Below are 26,502 nucleotides of genomic sequence, written 5' to 3'. Positions count from 1 at the left end.
TTGTTCTCGAGTAAAACCAGGTTTCGGCTGATTCTTGTCTTCCAGGTATATAATTACCAGAAAAACTCAAGAAAGTGATTTGCTGGAGCACAAAGCAGAAGGCACCACACGTGAACTTGTGGATGTCTTGCTCTGCAGCAGTGATCTCCGTTAATTACTATTTAAAAAACCTTTTAACGCTTAGTGTTTTCCACTGCTTGGCTCAATCTGGAAATATTTCAGAAAGTGTGTTTTACAAGTGACGGGCCGGAACACAAATACTCACTGGTCATCTTACTATAGTATTATTTGTTTCGGCACTACTGAGCTTAGGATGCCTTGCTCCTAGGCTGTGAGAAAGGGCAGGAGAGAAAAAAAAATTGGAGGGGAAATTTGAGCTCTGCTTTAAGGGAGTGATGTGATAGCGTAATGGGTTAATTCCCATATGTGCGTTAAGTGATTCTCTACATTCATATACCCCTCCTGGTGCAGTAGTGCAGCGGTTAAGTGATGCGCCACTGCTCTGCAATGGTAGGTACTCCCGGTGGTGTGCCTTGTGCAACCCGGATTGCTCTTCCTGAGCGACAAATTATTAGTAATTTAATTGCCACGCACCACTGTGGGCAGTTTGCTGACTATCCGGTGGGCAGGTTGCGATGACGCCGCAACATCACATTACTCGCCTGTCTCCTTGTTTTTTCTCGGGGGACAACCTGCCACAGCGATCCTCGTGATTTTTCACTCTCGACATCTGCGCTGGATTTTCTGGACAACGGGGCCTTTAACACTGTCGCGTTAAAAGCAGGTTCGCAAAGGCTGCTGTGCACTTAATATGGTGGCTTTTATGTTGAGTGGATGTTGCTGGCTGGCCTAGCACAGACACATGTTTGATGCACATGGATGTGACTAGTACAGTAAAAAGAAAATAATATGGTAAACTCCTAATGCAAGTGTTCATTATTTTAATTTTTAAGAAAGCTGTAAGAATGGCATTTCATATGTGCACAAACACTATTGCTAATTGTAATTTTTCAATGCCTGAAAAATAACCCGAATGAATTTCTTGTTCAGTAACAAGATTTGTATCCAAATTTAAATGCGAATTAAGCGTCCGTTATTCACTGCCCAAAAAATGAAGGGCCCTTTGCATATCTTGGCAATCAGAAGGAGATGTTAACTGTATGTAGCATTCAGCGGAATCGGCGACAAGTATATTGCGAGAGGTGCATGTCAAAGGAGACAATGTCGGAGATTTTCACGAAATCGACGATGCGCTGCGGCACCGCCTCGAACTAGTCCTAGAAGGATCGGTACACTGTACCCTGGCTTTGTGTCCTGAGTGGTTCTTTGGCACATTCAGATGTCAAAGTTTTGCTGTAACAATCGATCTTAAAAGCGCTGCTAGATGGATGTTTGAACACTTTGGATTAAAAGCTAGTCTGCGTGATTTTTCTGGCTCCGCAAGTGCAGAGAGCATGGGAGCTGAAAATTCCTATACTGTGGTGGAATGCTTGTAGGTCCATGGAAGTGCAGTTAGTTACCAGCCGCCCAGCCAAGGAGGAAGGAAAGCTCAGGAGAGATCGGAGCTGCATGTCAAAATGTCAAATTACAGGATTGCACATAGGTCTGCTTATGAGCGCAAATGCAAAAGGCTTTCCCTGTCCTTTTTGTCTCCTTATTTTTCATTTCCCTTTATTTGCTGTAATTTTTGTTCTTTCTATTTTCTTGTGCTTCTTATTTTTGTTTTGTACCTTTTATTTTCATTTTTTTAATTTGTGGCTTTTCTATTTCATTACATACACCGGCAGTTCATATTAACCGACTTAGAGATGAGGATATGCTAGTGTACACGCCATGCCCTCAAGAAGACTCGCCGAACAAGGACCTCCTCCGATGCTGCAAAATACTTCTTCTCACCCGCTGCACTCAACTCCATTAGACGCAGCCTCGTGTCAATTTTTCTTACATTTTTGTTTTATTTACCACACTTCTGGATGTTAGTTCGTGCGGACAACTTCCGTAAACACCTTCGGTCTACGACTTCCGTCCACGCCACTCATGAGCCAAGAAAGGCTTTCGTCTTAAAAGTGTGCCGGAAGTCGCCCGCTTTCGCAAGGACTATGGGAGTCTGGCCAACGGCGCAGCCAATGGTAACTCTTTGCGCAGCGGCGTATGCTACATTGTCTGCTGCGCAGGCGCAAGCGCGCCGAGACGGCGGCCAGCGGAGGGGGGGGGGAGCGGCTCCAAAAAAAGTGATGTAACCGCCTCTCCTGAGTTCTTTGTTTCCTCCATGCACCCAGCCCATGTGATTGCTAACGAAGCTTATTTGCCTCTATTAGAAGGGCCTCTGAGAAGGAATGTTCGAGGTTGGCTATAAAGTGGTTTCATTGAGTAGATTAGCACCCGTCAGAACGGGTGCAAGTTAAAGTTATTTCTCTCTCTCTCTCTGAAGTAGATTACAGGTCACCTTGCGCTCATGCCATGTACGAGACCTCAAAAACGAGCGGATAATTTAAAATACCGTATTTTCCAGACTATAGTGCGCGGACTATGTCTGAAAGCTGAAATTTCGTGCGGCGCAGACTGTGTGAGTGCAGGCTATACAAGACAATTTTTTTAGACCTTTTGTCATAGCTTATCGTGGCTGTCGAAGTAAAAACAAAACGGGGCCCGACTGTGGCTAGCTGCGACATATTGCCCCACTAAATTGTTTGGTTTACTGGTTTATGGGGTTTTAACGTACGTCCCAAAGCACGACTAAGGCTATAAGGGGCACCATAGTGAAGGGCTCCTTAAATTTCGACCACCTGAGGTTCTTTGACGTACACTGACATCGCGTGCACAGTACGTGGGCCTCTAGCATTTCGCCTCCATCGAAATTCGACCGCCGCGGCCGGGATCGAACCCGCATCTTTCGGGCCAGCAGCCAAGCGAAATCTGTCCCGATACTCAATCAGCTTCGATATGCAAGAAAATGCTGCAGGGGGTATTCAGAGTGGCTGCTTATGAGTGCTTGATGTGTGAGCGCATGCGAAAAACCTCAATGAATAACATCATATCTAGATGGCGTCGTCGTCCTTCTTGAAGAACGTCTGCGATGACTACGAAAAAACGATAAGCCTTCCCTGCAGGATTCGAGCTCAGTGAAGTGGATCGTGCACAAGCGGTCAAGTCGAACCGAGCAGGAGAGAAAGAATTTGTCGTCTATGAAAAAAACGGCATGGGTGTCGGCTGCTTCCCTGAAACACCTAAAGAAAATCTGGGCTGCTCCCTGAAGCATCAGCGGACAGTCTAACTTAATTTCAGTTGAAATTCGTTCCCCTAGATTATACACCGAGTGCGCAAATCGAAGCAAAAACTTTATATTTTAGGCCAAAATTTGCCCCTGCGGAGTCGCAACGGGTGCTGACTGTAGTCCGGAAATTAAATGAAAATTGAAAATTGGTTCTTCGGAAAAGGAAATGGCTCAGTATCTGTCTCGCATCTCGGCGTACACCAGAACCGTGCCGTAAGGGAATGGAGGGCTCCGGAATAATTTCGACCTCCGCGGTGGCTCAGTGGTTAGGGCGCTCGTCTACCGAGCCGGAGTACCCGGGTTCGAACCCGACAGCGGGAAGATCCCCGGAAATTACGGTTCATTTTTAAAAATTCCCGCCTTCTCACCTTGCGGCAACCAGTGGCGGCGGGCTTCCGCGCGAAACCTGGCACAGGAAGTCGTATCGGGCAAGTGACGTGAGCAGCCGGGAGAATTATCATCGGTTCGCAGTGCGCGGGCCAGGAAGCTCCGCCCCCGGCAAATTTCCGCGCGCGTAGGCAGCCGGTGGAGGAACGCCGCCATTTCTGCGAGTAAAAAGTGACGAGAGGAGAGGGAAAGGCGTGAAGATGCGGAAATGTAAGTATTAACTAGATTGGTTTTGTGGGGTTTAACGACATTAAAGCAACTCGGGCTATGAGAGACGCCGTAGTGGAGGTCTCCGGTTAATTTCGACCACCTGGGGTTCTTTAACGTGCACTGATATAGCACAGTATAGACAGCCCTCTAGCATTTCGCCTCCATCGAAACGCGACCGCCGCGGTCGGGTTCGAACCCGGGTACTCCGGCTCATGCAGTAGCCGAGCTCCATAACCACTGAGCCACCGCGCCGGTGTTTAAAAAATAGAGCTCTACACATCGTGCAGGGCTAGTGCAGGCTTTGTGTACACTACAGGCAGAAATGTAGACGAAAAGGACAAATTAATGAAATTCTTTCTCGAGAAGGAGGGGGATGGGGCGGCGGTTGTGCACGTCACGCGACCACAGCGAGCCAATAAGACGGCACTGCCGGCATTTTGGCTTTCGGGCGATTTTGCTGACTGCCGGCAATACAGCTACTTCGTTTAAGGAGATCTGCGGAAAGCTAAAACCGATCCGGACGTGAATGTGAGGCTGCTGTAATATATGAGAAGGTGGATGACAACCCAGTATAAATTAAGCCTGCGCTTCCAGTGATAGCTGATAAAATACCAGGGCTGTTACCTGCATTTTCGCTAGGCCCTGAGTCACCCATGAATACCACATATACGTATACCGATCACCGTCTAGAAGAATTACAACATCCTAAAATAAAATTGCTCGTTGCATCCGATTATTGGAATCATACACGCTGATGAACCTCCACGATTCGCCATGCAGTATAAAGTCACAACAACCGTCAACCGACCACCCTTCGTTGTTGTTGTTGCTTCAAAAGCGATAGCACATACCCACGGTGGGGGATTGGCCAGTGTTAGTGTTTTTCTGTCACTATCTCGCGCTGTGCTTTGCAGGTGGTCGTCTTCATCAATTTCCCTCCGTGCGATATGGATCCAGAGCACACCGCTATCGCAGTGGCCTCTTAAGTTGCATTAAGCGGTCCGAATATTGTATACTGCGCTACACCACTAAGGTTCCCAAACACCGATTTCATCGATATTTGCCTGAAGCCTGATCTTAAAACCCTAGGCTGGAACCGAAAGCTAAATATGAAGCTCGAAGTGCTAGCGCAGATGCTCCACATTTGGCAAAGTATGTTAAATAAGCTGAATTTTTTTTATTAGATGACTGTGGGGGCTCAGCCAGTGAATTAAGAGATGAGCATTTGCTCAGTCTTCGGCAGCATTCAGTCGTAATTCAAGAGAAATCGGTCTTGCCAAAGGTCAAATTAAAGCTAAACCCTTACAAGAATGGTCTATAGAGAGTTTATAGACTTCTTATAGATATTTATTTTTGTCTATTCATAGTCTACAGACTCTCTACAGACAAAAGTCTACAAAAAGTATATGGCCTTAAATCTATAGATTGCTTATAGCGCTGTCTAGAGGATTTGCATTGCTTATAGACTGTTCTCTACGGTTTGTCTATAGAGTTCATAGACTTTATAAACAGAAGTTTATGGACAGTCTGTAGACTATCTAAAAAAATTTTGCAAGGAAAATGTCAAAGCTAAAATACATAATACAAAGCTGCAGTACATAAGTACTTTAATTTTAGCTTTAGCATTAACGCTTCGTTTATCTCAGCATTGTAGCAGCCAATAGTGGCCTGTGCTGCTTTAACATACACAGACACGTGTGCGTTTTACCGCGGAAGCATTAGAAGAAACGAAAGAGACCTCGTGCGCTGAAGCGGGATAGAAGATCAAGAAGAGGACGTGGCTAGACTGGTCAGTCGCCGCCTGTGTCTCGGCCAGTCCCCGGCAGTGTGTTCTGCGCCATTTATCCGCTGCGAACAGCAGCAACGTCAACCACTGCACTGGCCCTTGGCTGCGTCTTCGGGACTCGCCTTCGAACGCCGAGAACAGCATCCACTTGACCTGCCGACATGCAGCAGGCATCAAGAAGGAAAGTACGTACACTTGCCCGACGGAGGCTTCTCGAAGCCGGCTTGCGACGTCTAGTGCGCGCGGCTATAAGAAACGTATCGATAGTAGCACAGCCCTTGCAGTATTTACGCGAAAAGCTCAAACAAAACAAATGCCCCCATCGTCACTCATCATGCCGCCTATTTCTTCCCTCTACCCTTCTTCCCCAGTGCCGCGTAGAAGGCCAGTGAATCGTAACTCAAGCATGCTTCTCCATGCTTCCTTGTAAATAATCCTGGCTTTTTCTTAAGTGGAAGCTGAGAGGCTTTCCTGCACACTGAGAGGGAATCCGCTTTGTGACCTTTCATGTAGTTTAGTGGTTGCGATGAAAGGGAAATACGCTGGCTTTATCGTAACTGACAGCTGCACCAGAGGCCAATATAAGTGAAAAACGAGAGGGTGGCTAGGAAAAGGGCTCGAAGGCGATACCTGTGCCCCCCTCCCTTATTCGTTTGCTTTTTGTTTAGGCCATCCTGGAGAACTCTGAGGGATACAGGTAAGCCACGCGAGCAGTAATGCAGGGTGTGGACAGGTTAGTAGCCTATATGGCGGTTCGTCCTACCTGTCCATCGCTCGTGATTTACGGTTGGTAGAGGTTGGCGATTAGTTGTTAGTCATTTGTTTCGCGCCGACTGGCGAGGCTAAAAGTCGGCGGTTGCTTGACTGCTGGCCGAGTTAGCGGTTGGCATTTAGCTACAAAGATTGGCCTGAGTCCGCAAGGAAACCGATTACCGCTGCTTTTTCTCGAACTTCGAAACGCGAGGTGGAATCAAAGTTGTTCCGATCGCTTGCGTCATCCCTAGGTACAGCAGCTCAGCTATAAAATGAAATTTCTGAGCGGATAAAAATTACCAAATTCCAGGGCGAAATTTCGGAAAGGCAATCCCGGGTTCGAACCCGACCGCGGCGGCTGCGTTTTTATGGAGGAAAAACGCTAAGGCGCCCGTGTGCTGTGCGATGTCAGTGCACGTTAAAGATCCCCAGGTGGTCTAAATTATTCCGGAGCCCTCACTACGGACCTATTCGTTCCTATCTTCTTTCACTCCTTCCTTTATCCCTTCCCTTACGGCGCGGTTCAGGTGTCCAACGATATATGAGACAGATACTGCGCCATTTCCATTCCACCAAAAACCAATTATTATTATTATTTCTGGCAATGATGAGTCGTATTGCTGCAACTCGATCTACGTTTTAGGCCACTTAATATAGCTAAACCAAGTACGATGTTTACACTTCTCAAGGCATGCATGCAGTGGATGAATGACATGAACGCCTCTTTTTCCTCTAAAGTTAATTTTAAAGATATATAGTTGGATCGCCCTTTGGGGTTATTTGGCGCGATGGCTGTGCAGGAGGCTTTCCCGTGAGTTAAAGAGTAAAAACAGTAATCGAAACCTCCAGCGCTTGCCTGCTGGGTGAATGTCATTCATTGCGCCTGAGCCTTAATTAAAAGGACTTAAGGAGCGGGATGTCGACATTGTGATTAGTACGTGGGACCCCGTGAGTAGGGGGAGGCGGCGCTTATGGGGAGGCATTGCGCCATGGGCTGATGGTCCCCGTAATAATAATAATAATAATTGGTTTTGGTGGAAAGGAAATGGCGCAGTATCTGTCTCATATCGGCGGACACATGAACCGCGCCGTAAGGGAAGGAATATATGAGGGAGTGAAAGAAGAAAGAGGTGCCGTAGTGGAGGGCTCCGGAATAATTTCGACCACCTGGGGATCTTTAACGTGCACTGACATCGCACAGCACACGGGCGCCTTAGCGTTTTGCCTCCATAAAAACGCGGCCGCCGCGGTCGGGTTCGAACCCGGGAACTCCGGATCAGTAGCCGAGCGCCCTAACCACTGAGCCACCGCGGCGGGTAAACTGTTGATCTCGCTTCAGTGTCCCGAGGGAGATGAATACGTCTAGAAATTTCTATATTTGAGTGCTTTATTCCAATAAAAGCTACCTTTTATCTCTTGTTTTGGATTCAGCAACGTAGCAGACGAGGTCAGTTTGGGGCAACCGTCGCGCAATGCGAAGTTTAGATTTTTACGTTATTTTTGCAGAGTACGAATTGGGCACTGTTTGGCTTGTGCTTGTGAATTTATAGACCTTTCTATGGGGTGCGCGCTGATCTCAAAACATCTGCTCTTCACACCGTTGCGAGGAGGCGGAGAGAGCTCGTTTCGCCTCTTCCACCGTGTCGGTGCTAGGCGCACACACACAGCACTGCAGCGAGCAGTGCGGCTTTGCCCATCGGTTGCTTATTCCAAAGACCAATGGCGGACGACACTTAATGGAGCACCCTATGGTCTCCTAACCTAACACTGTTTACGTCTTACACAATGGAGATAACAAGTAAATAGTCACTAGCAGTCACCCAAGCGCTGCCAGACGGCTACAGAGGAAAGCTATACAGCTTCTACAGAAACGTCGATGATGATGATAATTATTATTATATATTTTTAAGGGCATCTGTGGCCATACAGCGCCATGGCACAAGGTTTTTTGCTCTACTCAAGGTGGGTCCGAGCACAGGCAGGGCAATTCGCTCTCTCCATAACACACACTGGCTGTTCAGGTTACCTCAGTTGGCAGAGCGACTGTCACGGGTTCGAACATCGGACCAGGACGAGTTTTTATTCAACTAGAATGTTACTTTGGAAGCTATATAGCGTTCCTTTGTAGCCACCATGGCGGCGCTTGGGTGCCATGCTAGTGAGCATTTACTCGCCGTCTCCATTATGCAACATATAAATAGGGTTAGGTTAGGAGCCCATAGCGTGCTCCATGAACTTTCGTCCCCATTTGTGTTTCGAATAAGTACCCCCTGGGCAAAGCCATATTAAGGCGATAGCATTTAATAACTCATACTCGCGGTGACTGTCTGTTACATCGCCACCAAGGTCACGTGACCTTGTGATGTCACGTGATTTTAAGGGCACGTGACCTTAACGTGACTTATAATTTGGGCAAATTGATCAGAGCAATGAGTCGCAAACGGCTTTCGCCTTCCCGCAGCTAAGAGATATCTAAGTGCCTCCAACGAATTTTTGCTCGCTACAGTGAAGTCAGCCCTTATACATACTTTTGGTGCGAAAACACTTCTAACCTACCCCAGCGATTTCGACTGTCTCACGCGAAGAAAATGAAGCCTCAGCCAGACTTAGTGAGGGGGTGGGTGTGCATGGCAATGAACGAATCAAAGCTGAATTTTAGGAATGACCCTGCAGGGTAAGGATAGAAACACATAGTATGATACAGGAGGCATGTCCCAAAAATAGTTAGAACCATCCGAAATCCGACCTCGGAATGGCCTTGACCGATTTAATGACGCGTGAGACACCAAGCAGAGCTCAATTTGGGGATGGCTCTGCAGGCTAAAAATGGTAACACATGATATGGCACGTGGGGCACGTCACAAATAAGGTTAGGGCACCCTAAATTGCCCCTTAATTAGAATGACCTTGGCCGAATTTGACTTCCGGTCAGTCCGGATGCGCTCGACTGGAAGAGGGGCTTGACCTAGTTTCGAAATGAAAATTACCCACCTCCAAAAATGGGTTTGTCCAACCCCTGTGTGCTGTGCGATGGGGTTTGTCCAACCCCTGTGTGCTGTGCGATGTCAGTTCACGTTAAAGGTCCCCAGGTGGTCGAAATTATTCCGGAGCCCAACACTACGACACCTCTTTCTTCTTTCATTCCCTCCTTTATCGCTTCCTTTACGGCGCGGTTCAGGTGTCCGCCGAGAGACAGATACTGCGCCATTTCCTTTCCCCCAAACCAGTTATTATTATTATTACAACCCCCGAAATTTGGATGGCATATCCCGAAAATTTGAATTGATTTGACCCACGTTCGTAACCGACCTGGGACACCTCTAGAAGGGGTTTGGCCCACCCCGAAAAGTTGAATGGCTCACCCATGAAGGTTGTATGGCCCACCCATGAAAGTTGTATGGCCCACCATGCTTTTTGCGCAGTGTTTCGCGCTTATCAATGCTAAACCGCCAACAATTTTTTTCACTAAACTATCCCGCTTCGGTCTAATGTAGGACGTTAATTCACTTGTAGTTCACGCATATTTCCTTGTGTTTGTTCCATCAGCGTGAAATGAAACGCGAACGACATAACTGCATTCTGATAACAAAGAAGACAAAAAGTTTCGGTCTCTGGAGAAGAGTACAGACTGAATGAATGCATTACCACCTCGACGCAGTGGTCTTTACATAAATCAAGATCATACCGTTTTTCTGTTCCTGTTGCAGTTGTCTTGTTTGCGTTTCATCTGACGCTTATAGTACCCTATCTGCTTCGTTCTATGTCCTCTTTAGTCTATCATTCGTTCTCACCTTTCTGTTCCCACCTGCTGCAGTTTAGGTGGACGCCATGAGCGACACAGTTGCGGCGCACAGCGCCCGCTTCTTTCTTTATTGTGATAGCATTTAGGCTGTCGTCTTGCAAAAGCCATCGGGTTTCTCCGTGACGAAATGTCCTGATTGGTCGAGCAAGTCGTGACGGCCCTCTGAAAGCGGGCGGCGCATGCGCCGACTGCTCACTCGGCTGCGGCCACGTTGCTGGCGTTGGCCGTAAAGACCTCATCCCAGCTGCGAAGTCCTTTGAGCTTCAGCATGGAGCAGATATAGAAAACGTAAGCGCGTTGATCTTGCAAGATGCGCAAAACATAATTCGACACAAAACTGATGCTTACAGCCAATGACGCTAGCACGTGATAAAATCTAGACTTACGTCGCTGGTCGCATACCCACATGCCACGCAGTCGCACGTTAACCGGTTGCGACCCGAGGTCAAACGTGTGCACCAGGACACCGAGCACCACCATCAGCACGGCCCTGCCCTCCCGCGGTACGACACCAAGACGGCCGCGGCAAAGCATGCCCCGCCCCCCGATACCAACGCCGCCATCTTGGCCAGCTCCCAGGCGGCCGCAAACCGCATGCTGGCAGCCGCGGCCGGGCAGGTGCGTTGGACCACTTGGTCAGTCCGCAGTTAAAACTGTTTGATGCTTCCAGCTACGAAACTCGATCCGAACCGAAGAGGCCAGTTTCTTGACGATGGGTGGATGGATGGTAAGAGTGTATGGTGATGGAGGGCGCCACCGTATTTTTCTCTTTACTGCATTAGCAATATAGACCTTTTTCAGCGAACAATCCTACGTCTGTGTGTGTGTGTGTGTGTGTGTGTGTGTGTGTGTGTGTGTGTGTGTGTGTGTGTGTGTGTGTGTGTGTGTGTGTGTGTGTGTGTGTGTGTGTGTGTGTGTGTGTGTGTGTGTGTGTGTGTGTGTGTGTGTGTGTGTGTGTGTGTGTGTGTGTGTGTGTGTGTGTGTGTGTGTGTGTGTGTGTGTGTGTGTGTGTGTGTGTGTGTGTGTGTGTGTGTGTGTGTGTGTGTGTGTGTGTGTGTGTGTGTGTGTGTGTGTGTGTGTGTGTGTGTGTGTGTGTGTGTGTGTGTGTGTGTGTGTGTGTGTGTGTGTGTGTGTGTGTGTGTGTGTGTGTGTGTGTGTGTGTGTGTGTGTGTGTGTGTGTGTGTGTGTGTGTGTGTGTGTGTGTGTGTGTGTGTGTGTGTGTGTGTGTGTGTGTGTGTGTGTGTGTGTGTGTGTGTGTGTGTGTGTGTGTGTGTGTGTGTGTGTGTGTGTGTGTGTGTGTGTGTGTGTGTGTGTGTGTGTGTGTGTGTGTGTGTGTGTGTGTGTGTGTGTGTGTGTGTGTGTGTGTGTGTGTGTGTGTGTGTGTGTGTGTGTGTGTGTGTGTGTGTGTGTGTGTGTGTGTGTGTGTGTGTGTGTGTGTGTGTGTGTGTGTGTGTGTGTGTGTGTGTGTGTGTGTGTGTGTGTGTGTGTGTGTGTGTGTGTGTGTGTGTGTGTGTGTGTGTGTGTGTGTGTGTGTGTGTGTGTGTGTGTGTGTGTGTGTGTGTGTGTGTGTGTGTGTGTGTGTGTGTGTGTGTGTGTGTGTGTGTGTGTGTGTGTGTGTGTGTGTGTGTGTGTGTGTGTGTGTGTGTGTGTGTGTGAAGCCTTCGCATTTCGCGCGGATCGAAGGATCGAAGCGACCAGTTTCTTGACAATGGGTGGATGGATGATAACAGTGTCTGGTGATGGAGGGCGCCACCGTATTTTTCTCTTTACCGCATTAGCAGTATAGACCTTTTTCAGCGAACAATCCTAGGTCTGTGTGTGTGCATGATGCGTGTATGTTTGTGTGAAGCCTTCGCATTTCGCGCAGTCCCGGAAGGTCCTCCTTCGGAGCACCCTCCGGGCACCGGCCACGGAAAGTGCCTCTCCTACCTACAAGCCTTCATCCGTGCATCATCCGCCCGCGCCGCTGCACTTTTTCAAATCTAGCTATGACGTTTTGAGCGGGTCCTAAACTATCGATGTGCACTCTTTAGACTTATTAGGGGGTTATATAACGGTACATTACTAGATGTTCTTCTGTTTCCCTGACGCAGAAGGCCATGTTTTCGAAACGCCGGTGACGTACGTACATGTTGTGTATACGATCAGTCTAAGTTGGGTGCAAGTTTATAAGACCAAGGTACTTGCACTTAGGAACTTCGATTAAAGGGCTGTCGTTGATGAGATAAGTAAACATAAAAGGCTTATTATTTCTTGTTATGCAAAACAGAATCGTTTCGGGGGCATTTATTTCCATTTGTCACACCAAACTCGAACGTAACTTAGCGTATTAAGGGCAACTGCACCACTTTTTGATGATTCCGCGATATTCAAGGATTAAATGCTATAAACGGTGTAGGTAAAGCATGCCAAGTGTTTTTGCGCTAGCATTTAAAATAGTGACATAAACGACGATTGAATTTTAGGCTTCTCCTCAAATCCCCGGAGAAACGCGGGAAAGTTAGGTGTGACGTCATGGAAGTTAAGATTTCAAATTACCACTGCCGTCAACCGCACCCTTCCCACTCCGTGCCTCATTTGGTGCTACCAAACAACTCTCGGCGTTGTTCCTTTTTCCTTTAAAGCAAGTTTTTATGCTTTGAAAATGCACCCGTACCTTCGATGACGTCACCACGCTCCCCCTCCCCCCTTGGCGCTGTGTTCTACGGAGAAGCTTGAAGGGCGTCACGATTTTAATTGGCGATTACGTCATCATTTCAAACAGTAGCTCAGAAGGACTTCGCATACTTTACCTGCAAGTTTCACACATTCAACCCCTTTAAGATCATCCGTTCCTAAAACATATGCAGTTGCCCTTTAAAGGGGATGTGAAGGGGGCTCTAATAAAGTTGCGGCATGCATGGGATACTGAAGCACGCCGCTTCACGAACAGTGTCCAGCAAGGATTTTTTAAATGCGCTTTGGGAAGCTGAGTTATCTGTAGTAAAAATTTGAATTTCAGCGTCTTCGCGCCTTTCCCTGTCCTCTCGTCGCTTTTTGCACGCTGGAAGGTAGGCACTCCTTCGCCGACCCCCCCACTGGGAGCGGAGCTTCTCGACCCGCCGGAGCTAAGCGGCTTATTGGCCGCGGCCGCGGTAGCTGCCTGACGTCTGAAAGAATCGAACCAATGGCCACCTCTAACCATGTCTACGCAGACGCGGAGGACGGAGGAGGGTGCGAGCATGAAAAAGTCGCCGGGAAGGGCTCGCCAACTTTGACGCGTGATTGTGGGTCCTCTGCTGCATGTAGAGGAGTATTATTTGGCTCTGGTTTTTTGGCAACACAGTGCAGTGATTAAGTGAGTTAATGTGCTCTCCTCGGAAGGCGTTTCAGAGCCCCTTTAAGTGCAATTTGGTCAGAAATTGAACGTAGGGAATCGTACAGCGTGCAGAGGCCAATTTCAGCATTAAGATCAATAGTGGTAACATTATTATTTATAAAAACCAAAAGGAGGAAAACTCCCATGTACCGTGCCCAGTAGGCGACCGGTAGGGGCGAAGCGCTACAGCCATCAGTCTTCACAAACTTACCCGCCGCGGTAACTCGGTGGTTAGGGCGCTCGGCTACTGATCCGGACTTCCCGGGTTCGAACCCGACCACGACGGCCGCGTTTCGATGGAGGCGAAGCGCAAAAGGCGCCCATGGGCTGTGCGATGTCAGTACACGTTAAAGATCCCCAGGTGGCCGAAATTATTCCGGAACCCTCCACTACGGCACCTCTTTCTTCCCTTCTTCTCTCAGTCGTTCCTTTGTCCCTTCGCTTACGGCGAGGTTCAGGTGTCCGCCGATATATGAGACAGATACTGCTCCATTCCCATTCCCCCAAAACAATTTTCATTTTATTCACAAACTCTGTTCGCTGTTTAGGTACGATTTGATCCGGTTAGCTGATGTCGAAGGGTAACTATTAATTTAAGTTTAAAAGAAGCTTATTGTAGGAAACATTATCAAACGCTTTAGTAAAATTTAGGAACAACACGTCTTACTTTCTGGTTTCATCTAATGTCTTACTAAATATGTGAATTGCCGAAACTATATGTGTACATCTAGATAATCCTTCTATAAACCCATGTTAGGGCTTAGAATGTTTACAATTTGAATTATATAGGCGGCTACAAGATGTTCGAGAAGTTTACAAGATGAAGTTGTTATGGAGATTGAACAGCAATTACTGAATTACTGACGCTCAAATAGTCACCCTATGAACAAGCACAACCCTGGCTTTGGGCCAGTCAGAAAGTAAAGATGCAGATACCAAAGATTCTTGAAAAAAATCTTTTTTCTGACGAATTGAGCGAGGCAGTCCACGTAACGTCGTAAAAAAAACATTTTGTATGCCACATGGCCTTCAGTGTAGTTTTAATCCAGTCTAAATGACATTTCGAATACACCGTCGCGAGATAACAAATCAGCAATATCAGAGCATTTACATGTGAAGCCCCGGTCGTGATCTTGCGTTAAAGCAGAGCGAAATTATGAGCTAAAATGCGTAAAAATGGCTTTCGGGCAGGTAAAAATGTTGTTATTGACGACAGTCGGCTTGACAGCTTTATGCATGCATTAAATGTGGTACCATAATTTGCTAGCATCAATTTGTGTGAAGTGAGCGAGGTTCTCACTAAAGTAGTGCTTTTGTTTGAACTAACAGAGGCGGACAGTTCGGTCTTTCAAAGCAATCAGAGTACTGTTATCGACAGTGTTCATTCGCTTCAGATGCTGTGCCAATCTCTTTTAGTCTGTTATGCACCGGTTTAGCGAGGCATTGACCTTATATAAGCGATTTACCTGGCCGAATTTCTAGCGTGGAAAGACTTTGCCAAAGGAACGAAAGTGAACGGGACAGCAGAGTGGACAGGACAGCTCTCTGTCCTGTACTCTTCATTTCTTTTGTGTTCCTCTTTCCGCGGTAGAAATTCGGCCAGATATGTATCGACTAGCCTGCAAAACTGTTCTGCACTTTCTCTTGTCAGGAATAACAGTTCAGGGGCAAAATTACCACTGCTGTTTAAATCTACTCCATGGGTCTGAGGCCCTGCCGTTCGCGAATAAATTAAACAACCTTTATTAATCAAGGACTGATTAGCCCAGTGCTTACTTGTGCATACTTACACATTTATGTTTTATTTTAAATCCACTCTGCTTGGAGGATAGAAGAGTACCGGATTGTCAGATGACATGCCGACGCTGTTCGATGGCCACCGGACATTTTTTGATGTACTGCATTCCTCCACTCTATGCTGTTGAAATTCGAAGGAATAGAGAGGCTGTAAAGCAATGTTCCTGAGAGAACATCAGTCTTCACGGTACTGCACCTCCCCAAACTCGCAACGCCATTAGGGCTGGCAGTAAAGTTCAATAAACTTCAGTGATAATGTGAATTGACCTTCAGAAAAAAATCTGGGGAGAATTTTTCAAACTGACGCAAACGGCAAGTTCGCCGCCAAAGCACGTTCTACAGAATAGTAGGGGTCCTGTAACGCAATTTACTGCAAAAATTTTTAAGGCTTATGCTGAAAGCACTGAGTGGTGGTCGCCATATCCTTTCCGGACGGCGGAGTCTAGAAAAGAAGTTTGATACCGCGGCGGCCCCGGTTCGATGGATCGAAACGCATAGGCGCCCGTGTGCTGTGCGATGTCAGTGCACGTTAAAGATCCCCAGGTGGTCGAAATTATTCCGGAGCCCTCCACCACGGCACCTCTTTCTTCCTTTCTTGTCTCACTCCCTCCCCTATCCCTTCCCTTGCGGCGCGGTTCAGGCGTCCGCCGATATGCGAGACAGATACTGCGCCATTTCCTTTCCCCCCAAAATTTTCAATTTTCAATTTTTCCAAAGGCTTTGACCGTGGCTCTTATTTGACAGGTTCCGCGGATACTGTGTTCTCATGGGAGATTAAAAAAATTGGAGGTTACACTTAAGCTCCGCATTAGGGTATGACGCGTTATCGTTACGGGTTAATTCCTATATATGCAGGATTAGCCTGCCTCTACATTCATAAATCCCTGGGATAACCCGCCGCGGTGGCTCAGTGGTTAGGGCGCCCGGCTACTGATCCGGAGTTCCCGGGTTCGAACCCGACCGCGGCGGCAGCGTTTTTATGGAGGAAAAACGCTAAGGTGCCCGTGTGCTGTGCGATGGCAGTGGACGTTAAAGATCCCTAGGTGGTCGAAATTATTCCGAAGCCCTCCACTACGGTACCTCTTGTTGTATTCTTTAACTCCCTCCTTTATCCCTTCCCTTACGGCGCAGTTCGGGTGTACACCGAGATATGCGAGGAATTTACTGCGTCAATTCCTTTCCCTAAAACCAGTTTTTATTTTCTTTTTTTTCGTCGAACTTGCAGCAGTAGCTGTACAGGGTTCTTTGTCGGGGGTAAAAGTCCTCGCATGACGTGACCTAAGACAATCGCTTTAAAAAAATAGCAAAAGGGGAGAGTCTGGTAGTTTGTTTCATCCACTGCGTGTCAACGTTACTTTACAGCCGCACGAAAAACGCGCGTTCCAGGTTCCCGAGCCCACGTCTGGTCCTGGCGGCGTGCGGAGCGGCTCGGCCAGCGCCAGTCCGCTCAGCCCCCACCACCACTCTTTCCGCGCACACTTCCCTGGCCACGCCTTCGCCATATGCGCGGTCGCCGCCGTAGCGCTACTCATTGGCGTCAGCATGGGCGCCATTATGTTCTTGGCGCGTCGAGCCCGCGACAACTCCATCGTGTGCGCCACCCCGGGATGCCGGACCTTCGCCGCTGCCCTCAAGCGGAGCATGCGCCCTGACGAGCAGCCGTGCGTCGACTTCAGCAAGTACGTGTGCGGCGGATACAGCGACCCGCACAACGTCTCCGTCCGGGAAGCGGCCTACGAGACCTTCAGGCAGGACCTAGTGCAGCCATCGCGCAACGAGTCCATCGTGACGGCCGTCGCGAAGAACATGCTGCAGAAGGCCTGGGCCTTCTACCGGGGCTGCGAAGAAGTGTCCGAGGGGAAAGTCGACAACTCCGAGAGCATCGTTCACATGTTAAAGGAAGCGAAGCTCGACTGGCCCGATAGGAACACGGAGGTGGACGCCGTCTTCAGCATAACGTTCCTGCAGGTAAGCGGCTGGGTTTCGATGGCAGCCCACCTCCCCGGTGCGGGTCCACGCTCAGCTGGGCAGCAAGCAACGCCCATTTATTTACCAGCACGGATGAAAGCCTCCGCGAATGCACGAGCGTCTGCTGGAGCTCCATTAACTGAACCCAACGGAGTGAGAGGACACAGTAGACCGAAGCGGTGGCTAGTGCGTGGTTGAGCATCCGCCTCGCAGGCGGGAGGTGCGGGGTTCGATCCCCAGTGCCGCCGGGTACCCACCGGTGATACAATGCGTACAAGCTTCCCCTGGCCTGGTGCTAGGCATAATCAGGGTGAAATGCTTGGGAAATGGGTCTTTGGCCCCAACTTGAGCAAACGAAAATACCTTGTGCCATGGCGCTCTTTGGCCGCAGATGCCCTTGCGCCATAAAAATTCACTAACGTAGTAGTAGCGCTAAAAACAGGGACGAAAGGATAGAAGAAGACAGCACAAGCGCTAGACTTCAACTGACTTTATTCTCGGAAATACCACGCATTTATATCCAATGATCAGGTGCAAAAAAAAAATCAGCAGTCAAACCGCATGCGAGACGGCACCTCCCTATACAAGATTTTCAGTTCCTTAGCAGATGGATAACCTGCCGCGGTGGCTAAGTGGTTTGGGCGCTCGGCTACTGATCCGGAGTTCCCGGGTTCCAGCCGCGGTGGCTAAGTGGTTTTTGGCGCTCGGCTACTGATCCGGAGTTCCCGGGTTCCAGCCGCGGTGGCTAAGTGGTTTTTGGCGCTCGGCTACTGATCCGGAGTTCCCGGGTTCCAGCCGCGGTGGCTAAGTGGTTTTTGGCGCTCGGCTACTGATCCGGAGTTCCCGGGTTCCAACCCGACCGCGGCTGCTGCTTTTTTATGGAGGAAAAGCGCTAAGGCGCCCGTGTGCTGTGCGATGTCAGTGCACGTTAAAGATACCCAGATGGTCGAAATTATTCCGGAGCCCTCCACTACTGCACCTCTTTCTCTTCAACTCCCTCCTTTATCCCTTCCCTTACGACGCGGTTCAGATGTCCAACGATATATGAGATAGACACTGCGCCATTTCCATTCCCAAAAAACAATTATTATTAGCAGAAGGGTACTACCCGCCGCGGTGGCTCAGTGGTTAGGGTGCTCGACTACTGATCCGGAGTTCCCGGGTTCGAACCCCACCGCGGCGGCTGCGTTTTTATGGAGGAAAAACGCTAAGGCGCCCGTATGCTGTGCGATGTCAGTGCACGTTAAAGATCCCCAGGTGGTCGAAATTATTCCGGAGGCCTCCACTACGGCACCTCTTCCTTTCTTTCTTCACTCCCTCCTTTATCCCTTCCCTTACGGCGCGGTTCAGAAGTCCAACGATATATGAGACAGATACTGCGCCATTTCCTTTCCCCAAAAAACCAATTATTATTATTAGCAGAAGGATACTCCTTCTGGTCCGCATTTGCAGATATCACACGAGTCTGCTCAAAAAATGGGGTGCAATGTTTTTCATCATGTTCACACCGTTTGCAATGCGCCGCCATGTGTCCAGGGCATGATACAGCAGCTGCAAAAGTCTCATGCTCCATAAGGCGGTCGTTGATACAGCGGCCAGTTTGGCCGATGTAAAATTTTCCCCGTTATAGCGGAATTCGATAGACCAGATTGGTCCTGCAGACCAAAAAAGGCTTTCCATGTTTGATGGGGCATGGCAGTTTTCTGTTGTAGACATCATTAACAACTCTGCAGAGTTATTATTATTAGAGTTTGCCGACTTTGTTCGGTGCAGTAAACACAACTATATTGCCACGTTTTAAGCCGATGCGTAAGGTGGTGGACATAGGGCAGCGCCACGCACCTAGCTCGTTCATGAGCTTTTCGCTCAGGCGTCTGCGTATGGTCCCCAGCTTTTATCTTGTATATCAGGCTCTCAGCGACCGCTGCGACTAGTTCCACAGGAAAACCTGCCTCAGTCATGCAATCAGCCAACTTTTGTATACATTCAAGCATCGTGTGCGAGCAGCAAGAAGACATGTCTTAGCAATGCCTCTTTTTACCAATTTGCAATGGGCCTTCTGAAAATTCAAAATTTCTTTTTTTCCTTTTTGGACTTTGGCTACTACTATTATATCCTCTTAATCTACACTCCAACTAGCCCAGCTTTCTGCCTTAAACGCAACGGAAACCTGGCGCATCATGGATAACCCTGCATGCATGGCTTCTTTAAAGCTGTAGATGTTGCAGGAACTTTATTTGTGGTCTTAATTATTAATTTGCTATAAAGGACAATGACGGAATTACATGTACGGTGAACAGCAACGCAATGATTCGGAAATAAATTGAACAAAATAAGCTTGCAAATAAAACGACTGCTAAAGGCCGATTCGCACAACGGACCGTTTGCCCGCGGACCAGACATCATGTGGCGTCCGATTTCCGGTGCGTGTGGTTCACACCTGACCAACAATGCCGGTAAACTAGCACGGCGAATGAGCATATCTAGTCCGCTCAATGTTATGTGGAAAGGTGAAGACCAGAGGAGCGGCGATAAGTATGTTAGACTCGGGCGCGGCCTCTCCCCTACCCAGACCAGCGTCATGAAGCGGAAGTGGGTGTCACGTGACGCTGGTTTCGCGGGCGGCGAAGGAATCAGCCTAGCATTAAGGAACGGACAGCACGCGGCAAAAGAAATGAAAAAGAATGACCTGCTGAAAAAAACCGCTGCAGTGGCTCAGTGGTTAGGGCGCTCGACTATTGATCCGGAGTTCACGTGTTCGAACCCGACCTCGGCGGCTGCGTTTCGATGAAGGCGAACCGCTAAGGCGCCCGTGTGCTGTGCGATATCGGTGAACGTTAAAGATCCCCAGGTGGTGGAAATTATTCCGGAGCCCTCCACTACGGCACCTCTTTCTTCCTTTGTCATTTCACTCCCTCCTTTATCCCTTCCCTTACGGCGTTATTCAGATGTCCAACGATATACGAGACAGATACTGCGCCATCTCCTTTCCCCAAAAACCAATTATTATTATTGAAAAAAAACAGGAATCATAAAATGAGAGACATTTCGCTAGTACACCTTATTGCTTTGTGAGCGATAAGCGGTTCTTCATAAACGGTACAGTTTGCGTCACCCTTGAGAAGAACGCTGGAGCAGAGTGCACCACGCAATAAAAACTGAAATTAGAATACTTCCCGTGGGTTCTGGACAAAGTGCTCTTACTCGCATTGCTTTCAGCTCTAAGTGGCTCAAACGTTGCGTTTCAAAGTTTGCAGCTGCCACGAGCCTTCGATTTGTACGCAGAGAAGCACGCAGCTTTAGCGCTCTACTGGAAGGGGTACAACACAAAGTAGACCATTTGTTACATGGGCGTAAAGAGACGCCTTCAACCAAGCTTCAGTCTTAGGCGTTCAGTGGTACATAATGTAATGATTTTGAACGTTGTCCGCTGAGCCTCTCGGCAGTTGCACCTGCTGGAATGACGTCAAGGTACACTTGCCACAAATGTTGGGACGTCATCGAACGCAGTGGTGGTTCATAGGAAGGAACAGTGATTGCCAGCGAGGACGACGTCATCAGGAATCTGGTAGTCCAGGTTGGCCGGTCAATCGCGGCGTGAAGGTGCACATCAGCGCTGGCGCGACTGAGACTGCAAATGCCGTTACAAAATAGTTTGTAATTAACTAGTCGCGCTCCGCATTGGTGTTTTACGGTGATTTTCATGATCGCTCGGGGTGCCAGGTCTAGTGCCTACCACGTTTAGGTAGGAGGCCATTTTTTTAAAGTAAACTGCCACTTAGATCAGCCACTTAGATATATATATATATATATATATATATATATATATATATATATATATATATATATATATATATATATATATATATATATATATATGAGGACTCCGAGGGATCTATGAATATAGAGTTTTTTTGAGTAAAATGCTTAAATAAATGAAAAAAGGTGGGCTGAATTCAAAAAGTGAACGATGATATGGACCCTGTGTCCAGGCAATATAGCAATCCGGATTGTTCGGTGAGAGTCCCACCGGAACGTACAGTTGATTATGATCAGTTTCGCATATATGAGCGTAAGTCATTAACGCTTTCGCGTCATACCCCTAAGGCGGAGCTTAATTGTCCCCTCCAATTTTGAAGCGAAAAGCTTCACTACCCGCGCTTTTCGAGCCGTCAGCGGGGCCGCAAGTTTGACCTTGAATGTGGCTAGAGGTCAAACCATGAGCATAACTGGTGGTAGTCAGGTTCGACACCAAGGTGGTCCATAAGGTCAAGGTCAAAGGTCAATGTCGAGATGGTTGGTGCAATAGCCGCTAGGATCGCTGCTGTAGCTGACGTCATATAAAAGAGGAGGAGTAAAAAGTCGAGGAGTATCTAAGCGCGCGTGTGTGCGCGCTCACTGCCAGACGCCTAGGGCGATGGAAGATGAACATCCTACCGCAGCTTCGAAGAAAGCAAGATGTTAAAAAAGAAATCCCTACTACTGTGTGTGTGTGTGTCAATACATGGCTATCTGTGGAGACCGCCAGTCGCTCGATCACAAACATAGCCAGGGAAATGCAGCTTTTTGCTTTCGACCAGGGTTAACCGGAGCTAAACCACCAGCAATTTTTTGTAACCCAGGTGTATAGATGAGATTTAGCAATACTGCACGACACACTACATTCGAATTGGTCTTTATGGGATTAAAAGGAAGTAAACGCTCCACTAGCACATTCCCTTTTTGGGGCAGGCTATGCTGCCTAAGTCCCGAGGTATATTTAGATCGCTTAATAGGCGGAATACTATTCCCACTGCAGAGCATAGTAACTTGATGCAGTTAAAACCGGCACTGGAGGTCTTGAGGCTGGCACACAGAGGCGATTGAAAGCTCTGTTGAAATCTTCGTAACTGCTAGAAATTTGCATGTTATTGAGGGATAGTTCCCGTTGTCAATTATAAGGATTTCGTTTTTTTTGTGTATGTGTGTGTGAAGGAAATCTACTCCATGGCTTAAGCAGCATAACCCGCTCCTAAATGGAAGTGCGCTAAAGGACAGCTTAGTCCCTCCCTTTTTAATCCTACACTGGATCATCATGATCAGCCTTACTGCACCCGCTGCAGGGCAAAGGCCTCTCCCATGTCTCTCCAATTAACCTGTCCTTTGCCAGCTGCGTCCACCCTATGCCTGCAAACTTCTTCATTTCATCCGCCCATCTGACCTGTATAATTCGTGTTTAGTTCGTAGAGGGCCGAATACACTGGCCACAAGCTCACTAGAACAAGCGAATGTGTTCGAAAATGTTTGAATGGATAGCCTGACATTTCGGTGTTTAAAAACGCACTGATGAATACCCTATTCAATTTTTATTCCTAGTAAAATCCAATTCTGTGCGTCTTTTAATTATGTGTACTTTTGTTCATCATCAGACGAGTCATGTATTGTTGAGAAAACAAGGAATAAAAACGCAACACTTTTGTCCCGGCGCTTGATTCAAAGTTCTCACGTCAAAACCGAGAAAGCCTCCCTGATCACCGTTTGGAAATAATAGCATGGTTGCCTTGCCTCAGTAATGCGCGGTCATGCCCTTAGGTCACAGTTGTTTTTTTCTAAAACGGCCGGTGGTGGCTACTCGTGTATTTTACTTTTTCAACCGTTTCTATAGCTGATATATCATCGCTGTTCTGTGTGAAAATAGCCTCTGTCATTTGAATTTGGTTATCTTCTCACAGAGGCCAACTTCAGTATCTCCTCAGTGTCCATTTAACTTCCCAAAGCTGTACATACCGAGTCGAAAAAAAAACATAGGCAAAATATATTGTAGTTTCATCAAAACAACAGATCTCTGTTGTGTGGTATTTTTTGTACTACCGCAGCTTGTTCTGGAGTACTTTTCTATAGTAACTGTACAAAATTCTCTTCTTACTACAGAAATCTCTGTTACTGCAAGTTCTTGGTCAAAATTTCAAAAAACATTACCCGCCGCGGTAGCTCAGTGGTTAGGGCGCTCGGCTACTGATCCGGAGTTCCCGGGTTCGAACCCGACCGCGGCGGCTGCGTTTTTATGGAGGCAAAACGCTATGGCGCCCGTGTGCTGTGCGATGTCAGTGCACGTTAAAGATCCCCAGGTGGTCGAAATTATTCCGGAGCCCTCCACTGTGGCACCTCTTTCTTCCTTTCTTCTTTCACTCCCTCATTTATCCCTTCCCTTACGGCGCGGTTGAGGTGTCCGACGATCTATGAGACAGATACTGCGCCATTTCCTTTCTTCAAAAACCAATTATTATTATTACAGGAAGTCAATTTTTGACGACAGAAACTTTCCTGTTGTGTTTTTCGTCTGGGTGGGCTATGATAGACGCCTCAGGGGGTGGGGGCACTTAGGAATAATTTCGGCCCCCTGGTGTTCTTGAAGGAGTATATACACCTAACTTTTGGGTGCGTGTTTTCTTGTTTGTAAAGATGCGTAACGCATAATTATTCATGGATTACCACCTGGTATTCGCCTACGCCCGCTAAATACTTTATAATCACATTTCTTTCTCGTGCTGTTTCGGTTTCGTTTTCAACAGCCGAATGAGTACTGTGACGTCAACGTGTGCTTACAGGTCACGTGAGACACGAAAAAATCTGCAATATAATCGCTGCTTCCGCATTCGTTGTCATTCCGGCTCTTAAGGAAGGCTGGCTTCAGCGCAGCAGTGAATTAAAACGATGAAGCAGCGATTGTATGCACGTTTTTCAGTGTCTTACGTGACACAAAAAACACTCTTTGACCTCACAGCTATCGTTGGGCTGTTGAAACCGATGGAGCATGACAAAAAAAATTCGATTATAAATTATTTAGCGTATCACACTGTGATTCGTGCGTCGTAGTGTCTTCCGCATCATTGTAGAGAAGAAAACATGCCGCCAAAACAGAACACACGGATGGTTGTACATTTCGCCTCCATAAAAATGCGGCAGCTGTGGCCGGCATGTTTGAACTGAGAATGCAGTCTTTGTTTCATTACTGGCACTTGCCTTGCGCTGCGCGAAATAACCGAACTATGCAAGCAACGGGAGAACACTTTTGCCGACAGGAGAAGCTTGCGTGGCCGGCCGCTATCCAGTTCGTGGTCAATGAGATCAGCCCAGGAGTGGTGGAGGTGGTTTTCTCTCCCTCGGAGAGCCTCCAGAACTACAAGAACGTCCGTTCGTCCAGACTGACCAACAGGAAGAGATACGCCGAGTTCTTCTCCGCCCTGGTCAGAGCCTTCGGCAACACCACGAGTCCCGCGGACGGCTTCGAGGCCACCATGTGGCTCGAGGACCAGCACCTCAAGGGACTCGGGAGGCAGCCGAACACGACCGAAACCGTGGACCACACATTCTCCGAGAACTGGCAGCGCACCGCCGAGCGCTGGCGAACCACTCTGAGGGAGTTGGTGAGCAGCCTGGTGCAGGGCCTCCCCGAGATTGGATTCGCCACGACCAACAAGGCGGAGCTGGAGAGTCTGCACGGGCAGATCGCGGCCAACGAGTCGGACGTGGTGCTCATGCTGGGGTGGCGCGCCGTGCAGGAGGTGTCGCGGTACGCCAACCGCGACTTCGCCGTCTTCTACTACTCGTACAGCGACAGGCCCCTGGATCGCTTCCTGCGCCAGTGCTTCGACCTCTTCTCGGGACTCATGGGCCTCGCCTCCATCACGCACTACGTGGCTGCTCACTTCGACAAGGTACAGTGTCTCTGTAAAAACGTCCGAACAATTCTGGCATATAAAGTATACACACGGGCAGGTATATATATGGCAGCTAGGCGCACTCAGATTATAAATAGCAGGTTAACAATATCCCTCAAAAGAAAAGTGTACTACAGCTGTACCTTACCGGTACTCACCTACGGGACAGAAACGTGGAGGCTAACGAAAAGGGTTCAGCTTAAGTTAAGGACAACGTAGTGAGCTGTGGAAAGAAAAATGATAGGTGTAACGTTAAGAGACCGGAAGCGGGCAGAGTGGATGAGGGAACAAACGCGGGTTAATGACATCCTAGTCGAAATCAAGAGGAAGGAATGGGCTTGGGCAGGGCCTGTGATGCGAAGGCAAGATAACCGCTGGTCCTTAATGGTAACGGAGTGGATTCCAAGAGAAAGTAAGCGTAGCAGGGGGCGGCAGAAGGTTAGTCGGGAGGATGAGATTAAGAAATTTGCAGGCATAGGTTGGTCACAGCTGGCCAAAAAGCAGGGTTAATTGGAGAGACATGGGAGAGGTCTTTGCTGTCCCTGCAGTGCTGCAGTGGGTGTAGTCAGGCTGATGGTGATATATATGGCTCATTACAACAGATCCAGACATTGCCTTCGAGCTTCTTCTTTTTCAAAAAAAAATCATGGCTAATTGAGTTACTCAGAGAAATATTATCCCAGCTTGTTTTTGTCAAAAAAATTTGTCGTGTCCTGGTCCCTACCTTGAGTGCAAGCTGTAGCAAAACCTCAAGTGGTCGAAATTACTCCGGAGCCCTCCACTACGACGCCTCTTCTTCCTTTCTTCTTTCACTCCCTCCTTTATCCCTTCCCTTACGGCGAGGTTCAGGTATCTAACGATATATGAGACAGATACCGCGCCATTTCCTTCCCAAAAAACCAATTATTATTACTATTATTATTATTATTATAGAGCTTATTGCAGCCTTCGTGATTAGGAGCGGGCTGCAGCTGTCTTGGTCCGTATCTCCAGTTACCGTGCGGGGTAGCCTAGCTCATCCTCCTGGCTCGCGGCCGATTAATTTTTATATTAAGGCAGAAGACTTACTTGCCCCATTGAGCGAAACCCCGTCTGTGTGTACGATAACACTCGACGGTATACGCATAAACATCCTGAGGGCACTTCGTTTGCTTACGTGCAGGAATGCGAAAGCACGTGACTTTCTAGAACGAGGTTTTTTTTTTCCACGGCGACCGTAGGCATCGCATTTTTTTCTGTTGTTCTTGTTTTTATTTTTAATTTTTTCTCTTTATTTTGTTTTGTTTGCTTTCATTTTATTTTAATTTTGATTCCTTATTCATTATTTTAACGCTTCTTTATTTTTGTTTTCTGTTTGCAGTTTTTGTTTATTTTTAGTCTTTCTATTTATTTTTACTTTTTATTTTATTTAGTTTTATTTAAATTTTAACTTCCTTATTTGTTATTTTTTGTGTTTACTAATTACTG

The 26,502-nt window shown here is 47.9% G+C and overlaps 1 protein-coding gene across 1 annotated transcript; it reads left to right on the top strand.

Annotated features, from left to right (window-relative positions):
• The first annotated feature begins 5,734 nt into the window (after nucleotides 1-5,734).
• On the top strand, nucleotides 5,735-26,215 carry LOC144109708 (uncharacterized). Its single transcript, XM_077642506.1, has 5 exons — nucleotides 5,735-5,842; nucleotides 10,630-10,830; nucleotides 16,754-17,335; nucleotides 24,397-25,032; nucleotides 26,198-26,215. Exons 1-5 carry the CDS (start codon nucleotides 5,819-5,821, stop codon nucleotides 26,213-26,215), a joined length of 1,461 nt encoding a protein of 486 aa, XP_077498632.1. The 5' UTR covers nucleotides 5,735-5,818.
• The last annotated feature ends 287 nt before the right edge of the window (nucleotides 26,216-26,502 follow it).

Source organism: Amblyomma americanum, chromosome 11, assembly GCF_052857255.1.
Source record: "Amblyomma americanum isolate KBUSLIRL-KWMA chromosome 11, ASM5285725v1, whole genome shotgun sequence".
Taxonomy (NCBI): domain Eukaryota; kingdom Metazoa; phylum Arthropoda; class Arachnida; order Ixodida; family Ixodidae; genus Amblyomma; species Amblyomma americanum.
This window is presented reverse-complemented; position numbering and strand designations above follow the sequence as displayed.

Excerpts from the sequence above, each read along its gene's own strand:
- LOC144109708 (XM_077642506.1), top strand. The coding sequence starts at position 5,819 with ATGCAGCAGGCATCAAGAAGGAAA. Across the intron at positions 10,831-16,753 it reads TGGCAGCCGCGGCCGGGCAG|GTTCCCGAGCCCACGTCTGG; the intron begins GTGCGTTGGACC and ends CGCGCGTTCCAG. Across the intron at positions 17,336-24,396 it reads TCAGCATAACGTTCCTGCAG|GAGAAGCTTGCGTGGCCGGC; the intron begins GTAAGCGGCTGG and ends TTTTGCCGACAG.